General features: G+C 34.2%; 1 protein-coding gene across 1 annotated transcript in view; it reads left to right on the plus strand.

Moving 5' to 3' along the window:
- LRP1B (LDL receptor related protein 1B) overlaps positions 1-19,971 on the plus strand; it is a 1,867,078-nt gene that overhangs the window by 1,255,685 nt on the left and 591,422 nt on the right. Inside the window, exons 34-35 of the mRNA XM_061135390.1 lie at positions 105-230; positions 1,291-1,422. Of these exons, the coding sequence (XP_060991373.1) occupies positions 105-230; positions 1,291-1,422 (258 nt within the window). The remainder of the gene's footprint in view (positions 1-104; positions 231-1,290; positions 1,423-19,971) is intronic.

A 19,971-nucleotide genomic window follows, 5' to 3' on the forward strand; every position in this document is an offset into this window, starting at 1 on the left:
ATAACATGTTGTTATAATATTTGTTTAAACCATTGATATTGAATTATATGTGATTTACTTTTCTTGATTTTTATGTTTCTTTTGTTTGTTTTTCTACTTTGCAGGCAGCAATTCCTGTCAGCTAAATAATGGTGGATGTTCTCAGCTGTGTTTACCAACATCTGAGACTACAAGAACTTGTATGTGTACAGTGGGATATTATCTCCAAAAGAACCGCATGTCATGTCGAGGTACAAGGTTTTGAAAATCTTATTTCTGATGCATTTATTTCATTGATACAGATTTTAGGCAACCAGAGCCAGCTTTATCTTTGTTTATTGAGATTACCATATAATTTTTTATTCTTTATTTTGTTAACATGATGTGTCACATTGATTGATTTATAGACATTGAACTATCCTTGAATCCCTTGCATAATATACCTGATCATGATGTATGATCCCTTCAACATATTGTTAAATTCAATTTGCTAACATTTAGTGAGGATTTTCACATCTATGCTCATCAGTGATATTGGCCTATCATGTTTATCTTCTTGTGGTATCTTTGTCTGGTTTTGGAATTAGCGTGATGCTGTCCTCATAGAAATAATTTGGAGGTGTTCCTTCCTATGGAATATTTTTTTGGATAGCTTGAGAAGGATACCGAGATCCCTAAAGTGGCTGCTGCCAGCCTGTCAGTCCCTAGGGGCTTCCCAACTTCCTCCTGCCTCTCAAGGAGGCTCTCCAGGATCCCCAGGTGGATCTGACCCAGGCACCTTCCAAACTACTGTCTCTTGCTGGTACTGGCATATGTGAGATTTTGTGGGTACTCTGTAAAAGAGAAGCCTCTGTGTCCTGTATATCTTTGGCTCTCCAAAACAAGTTCAGCTGGTTTTCAAAGCTCAGCTTTCTGGGGGCTTGTCTTTAAGGGCAGGATCCTTGGACTGGGGAGCCCTGTGTGGGGCTCAGACCCTTCACTCCTCAGGAAGGACCCCTGTGGTTGTGATCCTCCTCCTCCCGGGGACTAGGTGTGTTTCCTGACTGACAAGATCATGTCTCTGCCCCTCCTACCCATGTTATTGTGATTCTTTCTTTAAATAAAGTATAAAGGAAAAAGTGGAAAATCTTTTCTGCTAATTTTCAGAATGTTCTCATAAGTAGATGCTCTGTAAGTAGTTGTAATTTTGGCATTCCTTTGGGAGGAGGTAAGTTCAGGGTCTTTCTACAATGCATCTCAATCCCCTCTCCTGCCAATGGAATGATTTCAATATTAAATATTCATTTTGCTTTTGTTTTCTTTTAAATTTAGGTATAGAGTCATTTCTTATGTACTCTGTTCATGAAGGAATCAGGGGAATACCTCTGGAACCAAGTGACAAAATGGATGCTTTGATGCCTATCTCAGGAACTTCATTTGCTGTGGGAATAGATTTCCATGCAGGTAAATAGCTTTTTATTTATAATTTATGTTTGATGTTTTGATTTATTAAACATGATGGAAATAGGACCTTTCCATCTGTACTCTGATAGTCAAAATGAGGAATAAGGAAACAAATCAGAAGTGAATTTCTAAGCCATACACAAATTGTTATAAATAAGTTTTGTCCTAAAAAGTAAAATTTTTCTAACATATGGCAATATAAAAATGACATATTTGTCACTTGGTTGCTTTGTTTTTACTTTTTTATTTTTCAAATGGCATGTTTACTTTTCTCCAATGATACATATCTAAAAAACACTTTAGCTTATATATTTAAACATATATATTTAAAGTATTTTTCAGAATGTGATTATCTATTCTAATACAGGTAGCAGCAAATGAAAGTGAAAATGTTAGTCCCTCAGTCTTGTCTGACTCTGCAACCCCATGGATCTTAGCCCACCAGGCTCCTTTGTCCATGGATTTCTCCCGGCGAGAATACTGAAGTGTGAAGCCATTCCCTTCTCCAAGGGATCTTCCCAACCCAGGGATTGAGCCTAGGTATTGCAGGCAGATTCTTTACTGTCTGAGCCATCAGGGAAACCCCAAGAATAGTGGAGTCCAAATAATTGAAACACTTGTAAATGCTAAGCCATTCTCTATTACTTTTCAATACAGTAGCTATCATTTTAAAGTCAGAGTTTAACCTCCCTTTTTGTTTTAGCAGTGAAAGAAAGCAGATTGAACACTACCATTTTTCTGTGACTAATAACAAGTATATGATGGAGGGGGCAGTTCCCTGGTGGTCTAGTGGTTAGGATTCAGCACTTTTACTGCCAGGGCCCAGGTTCAATCCTTGGTTGGCAAACTGAGATACCACAAGCTGAGTGTCAAAGCCAAACAAATGAACAAAACAAATAAACAAACAAAAAAAAGTGTGTGATTTGGAATTGGTGGTAGAAACTGTTAAATCTATTGTAGAATATAAGTTGTTTGTTTTAATTGCTAAATTCAGATATAGCATAAGCATTGGATATACTTCTTTTGTTCATATTAATATTTATTATTATATGCTTGAAGGATTAAATTTATAAAAACAGATTTTTCCATCTTTCATCCAACCAAGTCTTGTGCTTCTTGAGTTAATGCCTCAGTGTTGAAGATATAATTCATGTTCCCAGTATATTTTTTATATGTGTAAAGACAATTTTATCTAATATTAAGATAATCCTTCTTTGACCTGTAATCTTTACAAAAATAAGCATCAGTACATGAGCTTCTGATATTAAGCCTAATTTTCCTTCAGCTTTTACATGTTGTTCAATCATGTGTTAATGCAATGCATGGCTATAATTTTAAAAGTTACTGGGAATTTTCACAGATGAATGAAAGATGGCTTTTATTAAGAAGATCAGTTGTACCAAATACTTTGAATCACAAAGAGGCAAATTTCCTATGTTTTTTAAATGGTTAAATGGTTTTTCCAAATATATATAGAGAGAGATAGCATATTTTATTGATTGATATGCTAATTTTGCCAAAATTAGTGTGATTTTTTTATCAAACAAGGCTCTTTGATCCATTCTCATTATTTGTGGAATGCTCACTACCCTGCCATGTATAATCTACCCTGCCTTTATTTACAAGCATATCTTTCTTTAGAATTTTATTAATAGGATTTAATAGATATAAAACTAAGAAAAACTTGAACTTCTTGAAAAGTGTATTCATGTAAGTATATGCATTTTGACTAAATATACATAATCCCATGTTTTAGCTGGTATCACATATTTGATTCTTTTAAAAACCCAATGATTTTTTAAAGTATTTGACAAATTTCCAAATCATATGTCAAATAAGCCATTTGGTCAAATGCTGTGATTAGATCATTAGTAACCTCTTGTTCCTTAAGGGCAAACATTATTTGTATGAGCTGAATTTACTCTCCAGGGTTTTATAATGACCCTGAGATGTTGAAGTTTCAAATAATATGCCATGAAAGAGGCAATTTTATTTGCAAAGAATAGTATTCTCCCTATTTCTACATGTGTGCTAAGTCACTTCATGTCCAACTCTTTATGACCCCATGGACCATAGCCCACCAGGCTCCTCTGTCCATGGGATTCTCCAGGCAAGAATACTGGGGTGGGTTGCCATGACCTCCTCCAGGGGATCTTCCCAACCCATAGATCTAACCCCTTTCTCTTATGTCTCCTCCATTGGCGTGCAGATTCTTTACCACTAGTGCCACCTGGGAAGCCCCAAATCCTTAGTAACTACTGATATTTTGTAATAAACATACTTCATATCAAAATAGTTTTTCAATAGAACAACTGCTAGTTATTTGTTAAAACATTGTGTTCTTCATATTGTACCTGTCTATATTTTAAAATTGCATTCTTAGAAAGGAAGTCTCTTTAGAAAATCATTTTATTCTAAACGTAAAAGGATGTTAGCATTTGGAATAGTCATATGAAATTAAAATGTTTAATAATCTATTAAAATTTCTGTTAATCAGAAAACAGAGTTAGAACTTGCTTTGAAATAAAAGAGGATCAGACATAGGGGCCAATAAAACCTATGGTGGGAAGAGGCCAGATTTTAGCAACAGACAACTTGGATTCTATAACCAGTTTAAACACTTAACAAGTGTTGACCTTGGGTACATTGCTTAATTTTCCTAAGGCTGTTTCCTCACTTTTGGTGGTATGAGAATATTTAGATCACTTTGTGCAAATGTTTGAAACAGTGTTTGATACACATAGATACTTAGAAAATAGTGATAATATCATAGAAATCAATAAATTTCCATGGAAAACAGAAAATTGTAGAAGTTAGCATATGTGATAAATATCTACAAACCTGTTCTGCAAACTATATTTAAACTCCCAGTTAGCAAGGATTTTGTTTTCTGTTTTGTTTTGTTTTTCTGTTCAGTTATCTGCATAGATTAGTAGTTGTTTCTTAATTTTTTCAGGACAGAAAGATTAAGTTAGTAACTTTCTCTAGTGAAAATGAACTTAATGATAATGAATAATATGTAGAGCAGATATTTAAAGATTAAATAGCATCACCAGCTCTTTGAAGTCATTAAATATAAACCTAGGAGGCTAGACAGTGCCTGATGGACCGAACTTAGACAGTAAACCTACAGAAAACATTAATGATGATGGTGGTGGTGGCAGTCTGACCGGGAGTTTTTGACCATGTTTCCACATACCTTTGGTGCTTCCTTCTACTATACAATCTGATCCTTTCATGATTGCATTTTGTGAAAATGTATTAGCATCAGAATAAGTGTCAGAAACTTGGTTCATATCAGTATCACTGTAGACAGCATAGAAGCTCTGTGGCTAGGCTGAGTGAAGATGGTTTTGAGAAGAAGGAAGGAAAATAACTGAATTGCCCCAGAGAGATTAATAGAAAAAATAATTTTTGATACATCAATCCCTATTTTTTTAAATCAAGACTTTTATACCTAATCATAGGCTCTTCCTCCAGTAGTTCCCTATGCAGACATTCTATCTCCTCTTCTCTCATTGATTGTATTCACTTCAGAGACATAATTTCTACTTTTAGGATCAAAATAAAGATGACAAAATATAAGGGCACAACAGCCTCTTATTCTAAACATAATAAGGAAATGGTGTGAAAGAGGATTGCTTGTCAAGTATGACCATCATAACTTATATAATATTATTTCACTACCACAATTCTCAGGACTAAATATATGCTCAAATCCATACCTTTCACAAGGATTAACATATCTGAATCTTGCTGGGTTTTGGTTGTAATGAATTAAAGTTTTCTGCAGTGAGTGAAAAAATTTCTTCACAGAAGAAAGAAGACCCTGTGGCTATTTCAAAATGTTCAAAGTATTCTTTATCACTTCACTGGAAAAGTCCCAATCCACTGGAAAAAAAAAAAAAATATTCAGCTTTGAAAATCCTGGCCTGCTGGGTGATATCCCTCCTGATGAATGAATACTGCATTTGATGTTTTAAAGATATATGTTAATTAGGGGAAAAGCCTTCATAACAAAGCTCACTGCTCCAGTTCGAAATGTGATCTTTAGTAAGCAATGCTCTATTCAATTTCCCCACCCCCACTTTGGGGATATTCATGACTTTTTCATAATAATCACATAATAGGATATTACTTAACTGGATAAAATTCTACTCAGAGCATAATCATTTACTGAACTTTTCCAGCATACATTCTTTTTCCATCTTTTATCTCTTTTGTTCAAATTGGAGTTATCCAACTCAGTGTTAACAAATGTTGATTACTATCTGCTAGGAGTAGTACATCACAGCTAAGTTGCTGTGGGGGATAAAGATAAACAAGAAATAGTTTCAGAAGTAATGCATGAATGGATGATCAGTAGGATATTTTTTTCTTTTTTAAAGAGAGCATCAAAGAGCCATTATTGGGATGTCATTGCTTTACAGTTACTATGGGGAATATTCTAATGTCTTTTCCCACCATCACATAGTGATCTGGCTATTAAGACAATACACAAACTGACAGAGCATACCATTACACATCTGTTAAAATCCAAAGAATATAAAACACAAAGACTACATCCTCATGTAACCTATAGATACTAATATAAACTGTGGACCTATCAGTGTAGGTTCAATACTTGTAGCAGATGTACCACTCTTATTTGAGATGCTGCTAGTGGAAGAGGCTGTGAGTGTAGGAAAGGAAAGGGTATATGGGGACTCCTGCTCAAATTTGCTGTGAATTTAAAACTGCTGTAAAAATAGTCTATTATAAAAATACACAACATTGAAAGAGAATATGTGACACGATACTGTTGCTGTATTTACACAGTTGAATGTCATTTATTTCCGTGAAAGACTTTCTTCTTAATAGTCTCACATCATTTACATCTTTGAATGTTAGAATGAACTTTTGACTCAATCTAGTGGCATTTCTCATGTTACAGAGAAGGAAACAAACCCAGGGAGATCGGGGGAGGGAATAGTAATGGAGTGTCCTACTTTTAATTCTTCATGCTATGCCACCTTGCATATCTAACGTCTTAAACACAATCTTACTTAGACCATTATTGGCACTACTTGATGAAACTAAATTGCACTTCTGCAAATTTATACTGATAGAAGATCATGTTTTATTCTGATTTATGTAAAGAACCATATAGCTTTAAATCCATTTCATAATTGAAGCAGGTGACACTCAAGTGAGAGGCTCATTTTCCTTTGCTGGGAGGCTTAGCAAACAGCTGTTTACAATTTTTTTCTAATAACCATTCTGTCACCAACCAAGGCCAAAGAAGAATTATAGAAAGAATTCATTTTATGTCAGTAACAGCGATAACTTAAGAAATACAATACTGTTGCTTTCAGACATTTTTTCAATTTTATGAAAACCATTTCCTTGGCAACAAAGTGAATTTTTAGGGCTGGTTCAATTTCTTCTTGCTCTTGTGACAGTGAACCAATACTATTTGTGTTGTCATTTCAAATTTGCTTCAAGACTGTATTTTCAAATCATGTGAACAGTTTGTATGTATTTGTAGATAGTCAAGTCCAGTAAATCTTTCAAGACATATAATACCAACTGCCACCAGAAAACAAACTTTCCAATACTACCAGGAAACAAATATAAAATACAAACATACATAGAATAAGTCATTATAGGTTAAACAAATTATTGGAAGTAATTCACAAATCCTTTTTGGATAATTTCTGAACTCAGGCATAAAATACAAAGCAAAAGAAAGTAACCTTCTTTTAGGCATCTGGACTTCTCAACAGGTTACCTGAAATCAAAAGCTCCAGAAGATTCACAGTGATGACCTACTATGATGAAAGCTTTTATCAGTCAGCTTATTTAGGGTATATTATTCTGTTATCAAAAGAGTAACAAAGTTTCATGAAACTTCTTTCTCAGGCAGTTACCATTCCTCATGGAAGTGAAAGGTCCCAATACCAGCTTTGTACTTATTCACAGGAGTACATCCAGTCTATTTGAACACCTTTTCCCCCCCTCTCCTGAGTCTCTCTGTGCTTTTGTATTTATTTTTAGCTTCTCAAGATCCTTTTCAGCTTAGGATTCTCTTCAGGTATCTCTTATATGTTTATATCTGACAGGCTGATGTCTTTCCTACTCTTTTCCTTGTCAAAACTGAGTTTTGAACCCTATTCTCAAAAGATCTGGTTACACTAATTCATAATAAATTATTAAGAGTGGCTAACAAATTGACAAGTTATCTTACTGGTATGTTTGAACAAAGCACTGTATATTAACCAAATATTACAAATCCAACAAAAACACAATTAAAGACATGTGACGAAAATATGTTTAGGAATAGGTCGATATTTTGGATATTTTTGAAATTATTTCCTACTCTGTCTCTGACATAATAGATTGGCATCTATTTCGTTGTGGAAACTGCTGATAGATCAAATGATAATGTGGAGGTCTCTTTTAGCTTAGGTGCATTGATATCATTAATATTGTTAAGTGTAACTTTAACCCAGAAGTGTTTATTTCCCCCATTTTAAGAAAACTGAGGACACATTAGTCCATTTTCCTTTTTGATACCCTGTCTTTAAAAATAAATTTAAAAGCTATAATTCAGCTTCTAAGATTGTTGGTCATTAGTTTTTAATCAAGTAGACAACTTTCTAGTTAAAAGAGGAAAAAAGAAGTTATTTAATTGATTTTCTGACTGGCCATAAGGAATGGATGATCTTTAATTTCTTTTTTTTCTCATTTGGTTTTATTCTTAGCCAGGGGCAGTAAGAGGTAAGTGGATCCTTTTTGGGAACTTGAAAGGAAAAATGAACTAATTATTTCTATAAAATTCTTACTATTTTTAGAATATGGACCTGGCTAAACTAGAAATCTTAGAAATGGAACTAATCACTCATGGTAGATTAGGAAGAGGATGAAATTAAACTAACATCCTCAAAAATCCTTATCATTTTTTAAACAGTTACTTCATTATCATAGTTAAATTTGGAAAATTTTATGTGCTTATGCAATGTAAGTGATCAAAATAATCTGTTGAGGAAGACAGCATTTTAAACAATGAAGAAGATCTGGGTTTGGGGGTGTAATACAGACTCCAGGGGATGGTGAGGGAAAAGGAGGTGTGGTGTGCTGCAGTGCATGGGTTGCAAAGAGTTGGACATGATTTGGAGACTGAACAATAACAAAATGAATGCAGAGGAGAGTTGATTCCTTTGGAATGCTCAAATTAAATTATTCATTAAGTACTCGTCTTTGGATTTTTGCCCTTGAAATTCATATAAGTCATGATTGAATAACCAGTAGTGAAGTAATCAATTTTAGATCCCTGATAATTTCATAATGAGAACTTTAATCATGTTGTACTTATGGTTGGAAAAGATAATTGATAGGCAATATTAGGGCATAGGATTTGGGGGAACAATGATAATATGGTTACCACTTGTAGGATTACCCCTGATAAACTTAGGAGCAGAAGGTTAATGATACAGCCTCATCTGAGACAGAGCGGGGGAGATGATGATAGTGGTCACTGTCATCATCAAGAGGAGAATAAGAAAATTATTATCTCTTGATGTTTATATTATTTTTTAAATTTTATTTTTATGTTTTTATCACCAAAAACATTTTCTGTTAGGGTATAACCAATTCACAATGCTGTGATAGTTTCAGATGAACAGTGGAAGGACTCAGCCACACATATACATGTATCCATTCTCTACCCAATCCTCTTCCCATCCAGCCTGGCACATAACGTCGAACAGAGTTCCATGTAATGTTTGTATTATTTATCTGTTGCTCTATAACAAATTACTAAAATTTAGCTGCTTAAAACAACAAAAAAATAGTATAGCATCTATGAGATACCTTAGGTCTCTTATGAGGTTGCCTTCAAAGTATTGGCCAGATGTGTGGTCTCATCAGAAGGCTCAACTAGGGAGGATCTGTTTCCAAATTATCAATGTGGTTGATGTGAATGATATCCTTGTGAGTGTCTGACTGAGGGTCACAGCTCCCCACTGACTATTGACATTAGTTTCTTGTGATGAGTGCCTCTCCACAGGACAGTTTAAAACATGGTGCTTGCTTCCCTTAGAAGTAATACTAATAATAACAAAAGAGAGGAAAAGAAGCACACGGAAACTATTAATAGAAGCCAGAGCTTTTGTAACCAAATACCATAAGTGATAGCCCATCATTTTAATATATTCTATTTATTAGAAGCTAGTTATTCAGTCTAGCCCACATTCAATGGAGCGGATTAGAGGAGGGAATGAATACCAGATGACGGGAATCACTGGTGGCCACATCAGAGGCTGCTTACAACAATATTACAGATTTTTATCCATATTATCTTTATACATTGTTGTCTAAAAGGTGAATTTTGATTGTCAGTTTGGATTATCCATGAGGCGCCTCTACAGACAGCTTCTGAATTCTGGTTTAAACCAATTGATGATGAATTAATATGAAGAACCAGGATCACAGTCTTGAATCTTTTACCTCTAATAAATAATAAGCCTTGGATACCTGGAGAAGTGTTCTAGGCGGAGAAAAATAATAAGACCTAAGTAAACTGTCAAATGCTTTACAGTAGGAATGGGACAAAGCTGAATATATGTATGTGTGTTTGTACACACACACACATACACATATACACATATATATTTCCTAATGTGTGTGTAGATATATATACACACACTCATATGTGTATATATATGTGTGTGTGTGTTACATATGTATTTCCTAAACCATAGTTTTCTTTATACTACCATGCTAGGGTAAGATATAAATGAGGAAAGATTCCAGAAGCACTCAAGAATGAATGTGTTTTCAAGAATAACAACAAATGTATTATATTTGTGGCCATTCAGTGCCTTGGGTTCAGAAAGCCAGGCTGGGGACAGGTTATAGTTTGTGGTCCTGGTACTAATATCTGACTTAGTAGTTCTATGACAGTGGTTCTCAACTGGGGATGATTGAAAGCCCCAGATTATATTTGGTAATATCTGGAAACATTTTCATTGTCACAACTGCAGGGATGCTTCTGGCATCTACTGGATAGAAGCCAGGGTTTCTGCTAAACAATACATAAGACAGATTTCCACAATAAAGAATGATTTAACCTCAAATGCTAAGTGCCAAGGTTGAAAAATCTAACATACATTTTCAGTGATTTTGAAATGCACTTCTGATGTAATGTTACTATCCACGAAATTAGCAGACCCAATGTTTCTTTCATTAGGGGACTGTTTTTTATCTTAGTCATCTTATTCATTAGTATCTTGTTTTTCATATCATGAATTTGCCAAATTTGCTTTTGACCAGGATTCCAGAAAAATTCTCCAACAAAATCCAGAAAATCATAATATCAACTTTTACAGTTTTTTTTACCAGTGTCTGGAGAAGTCTTCATGTAATAACAACTTACACTAAATCTTCTACTGACAACTGTCTGGCACCAACGGCTTTTAAGAAAAGCTCTTTCAAGAAATTGTTTAAAGATATCTAGGATTGTGTAGGGGATACAGAGGTGTATGACACCCACAAAATTATAAGTGTAGTTGCCTTCTTCTTGGCACCAATGCAGGCTGTGTGTTGACTGATGTTAAATATACTTAGAATGAGTTCTGTTGTATCTAGTGTTCCTGTCTAGAGTTTTGTGTCTAGGTAGGGAGCTCCAAAATACTTGGCAACAATTGGCAGTTCTTTATGCTCACCCACCATGGGACACAGAGCATCTGTGCAAATCTTCCAAGGATAGCATGTTATCCCCCACTGTTTGCTGTGGATAAAGCTTTCTGTCAGTATATTCATCTAGGACTATGCTGGAAAAAAAAAAAGCCCGATCTTTAGAATTTTGTCTTATTTATTTATTATTTAATTTTATTGAGGACTGAATGAGAGAGGCTAGATGTAAATCAAGTGGGGAAAAACTCAGATGCAACCAGAAATGGAACTTTATAGTCAGTATAATAAATACTGGAATAGATTACTTACAAGTTATGAATCTCTGGCTCTGGAGGATTTTAAAGAGTTAAAACAAACCACTTCTGAATCATGATTTCTCTGGGTGTCTTTCAGCTTTTTTTTTGACTATTCAACTTCAAGTATTAACAGCTTCAACAGTAACAACCTGTAGGCTATTTTTTTAAACCCATCTATTTTCTTAGTCAACAGTCATTAGAACCTATATGAATAGAATCAGAATTAGGTTTACGTGATTGAAGCCAGAAAGTGGACTATTGTGAATCTATTCTTTTCTTCAGGGGAAAAACAAAAGAGATGTTCACAGAAGAGATTCTCTTTGAGTTCCTGCTTTCCTTACAAATGAAATATTAAGATGCTAAAAATAATTGATGATTCCACAGTAACTCAAGGTTCTAACTATATGTGAAAAGCTATTTTCTAAATCCCGGATAAGAGGATTCCAAAATTTTATGTTACTTATGAGACATTATGCTGATTATAAGGAAAAAGAGCTAAGATTTATTGGTGGCTCTTATTCATAACCTTATTTAAAATGTGGCTATAGACTTATATTTGTTTCCATTTAATGTTCCCCCTTAATACTATTTTAGTGATAAAGCAAGTGATATTTTTGAGCTTGGCTCAGACTTGAATTTATAGATGCAATAAAGAATTACAATGAATGTATTTGCATACTATTTACAGTGTTAGCGTGAAACCCTATTAACTCAAAATAGTGATGATTAAATGAAAATGTAGACATCCACCAGTTCAATAATCATTAAACATTATTGAAATGAGTTTATGGAATAATAGTCAGTTCAGCAATCATTTATTGATGGCAGATGTCAGTTTTTAAATATTTTTATTTATTAATTTTTTTTTCTAAATTGTACATAATGGGGAATTTGGAAAATTAAGAACCATGGAACAAAGTTGAGACAAAAATTACTACACCAACAGCAACTGTTAATATTTTGGAATATTAACATTCAGTCTATGTTTTTAAAATATAAATATCTTATTTTGATAAAATGTTATCTTAAACTTTTTACTTAATATTTTAATGTGAACACCTTACTATGTTGTAATTAACAATCTGTAAATACTATTTTGAATAGAGCTACATTATTTATCATGTGGCTTAGCACAGTTTTTGTTTTTTTCCTTTCTAATATTTTTGAAACTTCTGATTGTTTTAAGGTTTTGGCTGTAAGTCTTTTTCAACATTTGTGATAATTCCTCAATACACAGTTTCCTTTTTTTAAATAACTAATAACTTTTTTGAGATATAATTCATACATCATAGAATGAATACATTTAAAGTTTATATGTCAGTGGTTTGGAGTATATTCAAAAAGTTGTACAACCATCACCAATATCTAATTTTAGAACATTTTCATTGTTTTAAAGGAAAACTCCATACTCAAGAGTAAGTCTTATGTTTCTCCTAATTTACTGAGACAACCACTAATCTACTTTCTTTCTGTATAGATTTGCCTATTCTGGACATTTCATATAAATGGAATCATCTGATATATGGCCCTCTGTGAGGATTTCTTTCACTTAGCATAAAGTTCATACATGTTGTAGACTCAGTACCTAATTATTTTTTACCAAACGATATTATATTTTGTGAACATATGACATTTTATTTATCCATTCACCAACTGATTGTCATTTTAGTTGATTTCAATTTTTTTAGTTAAAAATAAGCTTCCAGAAACATTCATATACTCATTTTAGTGTGGATATTTTTTTTTTTACTTCTCTATGATATATACCTAGAAACAAACATGATAGGTTATATGGTAACTCTATGTTTAAACTTTTGAAGAATACCAGACTGTTTTCCAAACTGGTTGAAATGCCTTGCATTCCCACAGTAGTGTGTGAAGGGTCTAATTTTTCTACATCCTCACCACACCTTGTTATTATCTTTTTAAATAGTCTTAAATAATATCTTACTGTGGTTTTGATTGCATTTCCCTGAGACATAATGATTTTGAGCATCTTTTGATGTGATTATTGGTCATTTGTATATATTGAGAAGGAAATGTCTGCTCAGGATTTTTGCCTATTTTTTATTTTTTTTTAATGTTGAGTTCCTAGAGTTCTTGATTTATTGTAGATAAAATCCCTTATAAAGTATGCAATTTGTTTTCTCCATGGTATGCTTGTCTTTTCACTTTCTGATGTATTGTGAAGCACAAAAGTTTAAATTTTAATGAAGTCCAAATTTGTTGTTGTTGTTGTTTATTGTGCTCTTGAGATTCTAAGAAAACATTGCCTCTAATTTAATTCTATGTTTCCATTTTAGGGTTATATTTTAGCTTTTATATGTGGGTCAATGATCTATCTTGACTTAATTTTCACATAAATAGGATAATATCCATGTGGACTTACATGTTGTTCAGTAATGAAATTGTGTCTGACTTTTTAAGACCCCATGAAGTGAAGCACACCAGGCTTCGCTGTCCTTCCCTATCTCCCAGAGTTTGTGCAAACTCATATCTATTGAGTCTGTGATGCCATCCAACCATCTCATCCTCTGTCATCCCCTTTTCCTCCAGTCCTCAATCTTTCCCAGCATGAATTATTTACCAGTGAGTCAGCTCTTTGCATCAGGTGGCCAAAGTATTGGAGTTTCAGCTTCAGCGTCTATCCTTCCAATGACTATTCAGGGATGTTTTCCTTTAGGATTGACTGGTTTGATCTCCTTGCAGTCCAAGGGACTCTCAAGAGTCTTCTCCAGCACCACAATTTGGAAGCATGAATTCTTTGGCACTCAGCTTTCTTTGTGGTCCAAATCTCACATCCATACATGACTACTGGAGAGACCATAGTTTTTACTTCATGGCCCTTTGTTGGCAAATTGATGTCTCTGCTTTTTGAAACACTGTCTAGGTTTGTCATAACTTTTCTTCCAAGGAGCAAGTGTCTTTTAATTTCATGGCTGTAGTCACTGTTGCAGTGATTTTGGAGCCCAGAAAAATAAAATCTCTCACTGCTTCCACTTTTTCCCCATCTATTTGCCAGGAGGTGATGGGACCAGATGCCATGATCCTAGTTTTTTGAATGTTGAGTTTTAAACTAGCTTTTTCACTTTCCTCTTTCGCTCTCATTAAGAGGCTCTTTAGTTCCTCTTCACTTTCTGCCATTAGAGTGATTAGGTATCATCTGCATATCTGAGATTATTGCTGTTTCTCCCTGCCATCTTGATTCCAGATTGTGAGTCACCCAGCCCAGCATTTCACATGATATACTCTACATATAAGCTAGGTGACAATATACAGTCTTGATATACTCCTTTTCCAATTTTTAACCAGTCCATCGTTCCATGTCTGGTTCTCACTGTTGCTTCTTGACCCACATACCGGTTTCTCAGGAGACAGGTAAAAGAATTTCCCACAGTTTGTTGTGATCCACATAGTCAAAGGCTTTAGCATAGTCAATGAAATGGAAGTAGATGTTTTTCTGGAATTCTCTTGGTTTCTGTGATCCAACAGATATTGGCAATTTTTTCTCTGATTCCTCTGCCTTTTCTAAATCCAGCTTGTACATCTGGAAGTTCTTGGTTCACGTACTGTTGATGCCTAACTTGGAGAATTTTGAGCATTACTTTGCTAGCATGTGAAGTGAGTGCAATTGTGTGGTAGTTTGAACTTTCTTTTGCATTGCCTTTCTTTGGAATTGGAAGGAAAACTGACTTTTTTCAGTCCTGTGGCCACTGCTGAGTTTTCCAAATTTGCGGGCATAATGTGTGCAGCACTTTCACAACATCATCTTTTAGGATTTGAAATAACTCAGCTGGAATTCCATCACCTCCACTTGCTTTGTCTGTAGTAATGCTTCCTAAGGCCCACTTGACTTTCCAGGATATCTGGCTCTAGGTGAATGACACATCATCGTGGTTATCCGGATCATTAAGACCTTTTTTGTATAGTTCTTCTGTGTATTCTTGCCATGTTTTTTAAATCTCTTTTGCTTCTGTTAGGTCCTTGCTGTTTCTGTCCTTGATTGTGCTCATCTTTGCATGAAATGTTCCTTTGGTATCTCTAATTTTCTTGAAGAAATCTCTAGTCTTTCCCATTCTATTGTTTTTCTCTATTTCTTTGCATTGTTCACTTAAGAAGACTTTCTTATCTCTCCTTGCTCTTCTTTGGAACTCTGCATTCAGTTGGGTATATCTTTTTCTTTCTCCTTTGCCTTTCACTTCTCTTCTTTTTCATCTATTTGTAAGGCCTCCTCAGACAATCATTTTGCCATCTTGCATTTCTTTTTCTTAGGGAAGATTTTGGTCATGACCTCCTGTACAGTCTTACAAACCTCCATACATAGTTCTTTGGGCACTCTGCCAGATCTAATCCCGTGAATCTATTCGTCACTTCCATTGTATTACCCTAAGGGATTTGATTTCGGTTATACTTGAATGGCCTACTGGTTTTCCCTACTTTCTTCAATTTAAGTCTGAATTTTGCAATAAGGAGCTGGTGATCAGCACCACAGTCACGTCCAGGTCTTGATTTTGCTGATTGTATAGAGCTTGTGCATCCTCAGCTGCAAAGGATGTAATCAATCTGATTTCATTGTTGACCATCTGGTGATGCCCATGTATAGACTTGTCTCTTGTGTTGTTGGTTGAGGGTGTTTGCTGTGACCAGTACATTCTCTTGGCAAAACTCTGTTAGTCTTTTCCCTGCTTCATTTTATATGCCAAGACCAAACTTGCCTGTTACTTTAGGTATCTCTTATCCTCCTACTTTTGCATTCTAATTCTTTTTGATGCAAAGGACTTCTTTTTTTTTCTTCCTTTGGTGTCAGTTTTAGAAGGTCTTGTAGGTCTTCATAGAACTGTTTGACTGGCTTTTTCAGCATTAGTGGTGGGGCACAGATTTGGATTACTGTGATGGTGAACAGTATGAGTTTCATATTTGTTTTGTTAACTTTATTCCTGTTTGTATGCTACCGAAAGGAAATTTATTGATTTTATTTTTGGATTATTCATTATAAATGTATAGAAATAAAATTGATTTTGTATATTGATCCTGTATCCTTACAAAACTCATTTATTAGTTGCAATAGATTTTTTACTGGTTTCCTTAGTATTTGCTGTATACAATGACATTCCTTCTGCAAATTAGCATGCTTCTTTACTTTTAGTATGGATGCCTTTTTTTCAACTTCTACCTAGTATTTATTCTTTTTATTATTTATTTACTTATTTTTATACTCCTCTTCCTTCTCATCTTCCTTTTCCTCTCCTCTTTCTTCTTTTTTTTTTGCGTAATTTCCTTGCTTAAAATCTGTAGTATGCAGACATTCTTGTCTTATTCTTGATGTTAAGGGAAACATCCAGTATTGATACATTAACTAATTGCATGATGTGAGCTGTTTTTACTGCTTTCCTTTTGTCGATATTCTTAATCTATTCCCAATTTGTTGAATATTTTTATCATAAAGGAGTGTTGAATTTGGTTCAGTGTTTTTTCTGTTTCTTTTCTTATTTGCTCTGATCATATGGTGTACTACATTAATATATTTCCAGATGTAAAAGTTTTGATGTCTCTTTTCACGGTTTGTTTGGGCAACTAGTTAGCCTATAGTTTAGCTTGTAGCTTTCATAAGTTAAATCCTTCTCTTAATTATTTACAACAAAAATCTTTGTTGCTTTTGATAGCACACTTAGAGTTGAACTTCTCCATACTGTTCAAATAAGGGAATTGAATTGGGGAGAGTTTTGGAGTACTCTGCTCTTAAGGACTGTTTCTCATTCTGAATAAAATCTATGTGTCACTAATCCTGGTACTAGAGAGGGTGGTAGTCTCTGCCTTGTCTCTCTTGGCATGCAACTTCTGCTCCAGCAGCAAAGTGAATTAAGGGCAGTCAAGATCACAGTGTTCCTAGTCTCCCTCGCCTGAAGAAGAACTTGCCTCCTACAGCTGGGGGCTCCCCCTACAGTTAGGGAGGCCCTGAGCTTTCTGCTGAATCACCAGGAGTTTAGTGTTTGCAACTTGGATTTGGAGGGCGTAAGAAATGCTGGTGCCCTGTCTTTCCTAGTAAGACTCGTTATTAGGAGCTGAGGAGAAAGAGAACCCCATCTTACACAATTCTGGCAGTAGTAGAGTTTCCACCAAGCTGCATTGGGACAGTGATAAGAGGGACTGTTCCTACTAAGATTAAGCAATTCTTAAAATTTTTTTTCCCTCCATTTACCATATACCCTTACATTAATTTAAGAGATTTTGAACTTTTTTTAAAAATGATTTTTACCAGTTTTGCCCATTTCCCTGGAGGTTGGACCCACTATGCTCCTCATGTCACCATTCTGAAACTAGAATTATTGGCACTTTTTATTCAAGTGTGCATAAATCAGTGACATTGTTCAAACTCTTACTGACAAAGTGTTTCTGTATAATTTGTGCAAGAAATATGAAAACAAGTGGCTCAAGCTTAATTTAAGTTTTTTTTTTCCTCAGGAATTGATGTCTTGTTTACTGAAGTGAAACAAGATTTTGAAGTAGAATTTACCCAGTCATTAAATGAATGCACAAAGATTATGTTGTTGTTTAGCTGCAGAAAAGAAAAATTATAATAGATTTAACTGAAAATTAAGTATAAATATTTTGTTACACTTAAAATTTTATCTGCAATGGAAAAATGTTTCTATGACTACCTTATTCCAAAACCATAACTAAAAAAATTATTTGAGATATATATGCTATTTTAGAAAAGGCAAAACTATGAAGACAGTGAACGATCAGTAATTGGGAGCAGGTAGAGGTGGGGGAGGGATGAGTAGGAGGGACATAGAGAATTTTTAGGGTAGTAAAACTATTTTGTATAATACAATGATAGTGGATACACATCATTATGCCCTTGACAAACCTGTGGAATATACAATATCAAGAGTGATTCCTATTGTAAATTATGAACTTTGAGAGAAAATGATGTGTCACTGTAGCTTTCTTAACTGTAACAAATACATCACTCTAGTGTGGGATTTTGATAGTGAGAGAGGCTGTGTGTATGTGGAGACAAGTGATGTATGGAAAATCTCTGCATCTTCCACTCAGTTTTACTATGAACCTAAAATTGTTCTAAAAAATTATCTATTGTAAATAGGATTTGATATGTTTGTATAATATACAATCATTCTGGAACAAATATGGAAATAAACACCACCCTTTATAGAATAAATACTAAAATATGGCATTTTAATTTGTTATTTTTGATCATTAGATTTAGTAGACTCCTATTCATTCAGTGGCTGTTTAGTGTTCTTGATTATAGAACACTGTTCAGATGAATAGATAGATGCTATTCATAACAAAGCACTCCTGCTACTGTTGGCTCCTGTATACCTCTTCTATGAGCATTAGTATATTCTGTTGTGTTTTGCAATGATTTTCCTAAGAACTCAACAGTGGTAGCAGCTTTACTGATAGACATATTCCAAACAGGAAAATGAATCTCGGGGACAAGAGGAAAGTTTAGACATCTTTCTCCAAATATAAATCTTTTTAGTGACAAATTTGGAAAAATCAAAGCTTGATTTTATTAAGGGAAGTGCTGTCTACTCAAACTGGGATTTAAATATCATCAGGCCTATGTGTCAGATATTTCAGGAGAAACATGAAACCATGAGTTCATGGCTCAGTTACTTGGCGAATTGTACTTGAAGATTTTCTGGGGAAAAATATTTCTTAGAATATTAATTGTATATTTATATCAACTCAGGTGTCAAAGAATGAAAAACAAAATTTGCATGGAATTTAAAGCTAAAATATTTCAAAATACATTAAAATAAATGGTGGAAAAATTAAGAACCACAGTTATTGTTAAAAGGATTTTTGAACATTTATTTCTTCAACTTTGAAAATCAGGTTTTATTTATGTTGCTGTAGAGTACTTCTGTTTTCAGATACTTTATGTAGCGTTTTCACTTGCACATGATACATGCCGAAAAGTTAAACTGTGTCGGCGAACATTGGCTTTTTGTTTGGTTTTGTCTTTTTTACATTCAGATCACAGATTGGATGTCTAAAAGGGTTTCAGTTTACTGGGAAACTATGCCCCATCCTAAGAGACAGTTCAAGATACCTAAGAACTGTTTATTTAAGGTAACTTAGATATTGAAAGTCTTGACACATTTACAGTCACACTTTAGGAATGATTGAGAAATTTAATCAGGAAATTCCTTTTGCATTTTTGTCATTTTCCCTCTGTGTGAAATACTAGAGTCCCCTTGTCACTACACTTATAAATTACAAGGTTAAATTTATAAATGATATGACTTTGCAAGCTTTAACCTTTTTGAATTTAAGCTTTTCAACTGATAAAATACATATGAATCTGTGGCAAGAATAAGTAACAACAAGTGTCCATGCTTTGTTTAACAAACTTCCTCATGCTAGAAAGTCATCAATTACTGAAGCAATTATAAAACGTTCTTCATATATCAATTGTGGTTTTTGAATACAGAATAATATCAAAATAACTCATTATGCATTAAAACAAGTATAAAACTTGAAATCAGAATGGACTGGTTGACTTTTTACACCTCTGTTTCTGGTTGAATTTCTGCCATTTACT

Source organism: Dama dama, chromosome 33, assembly GCF_033118175.1.
Source record: "Dama dama isolate Ldn47 chromosome 33, ASM3311817v1, whole genome shotgun sequence".
Lineage (NCBI taxonomy): Eukaryota > Metazoa > Chordata > Mammalia > Artiodactyla > Cervidae > Dama > Dama dama.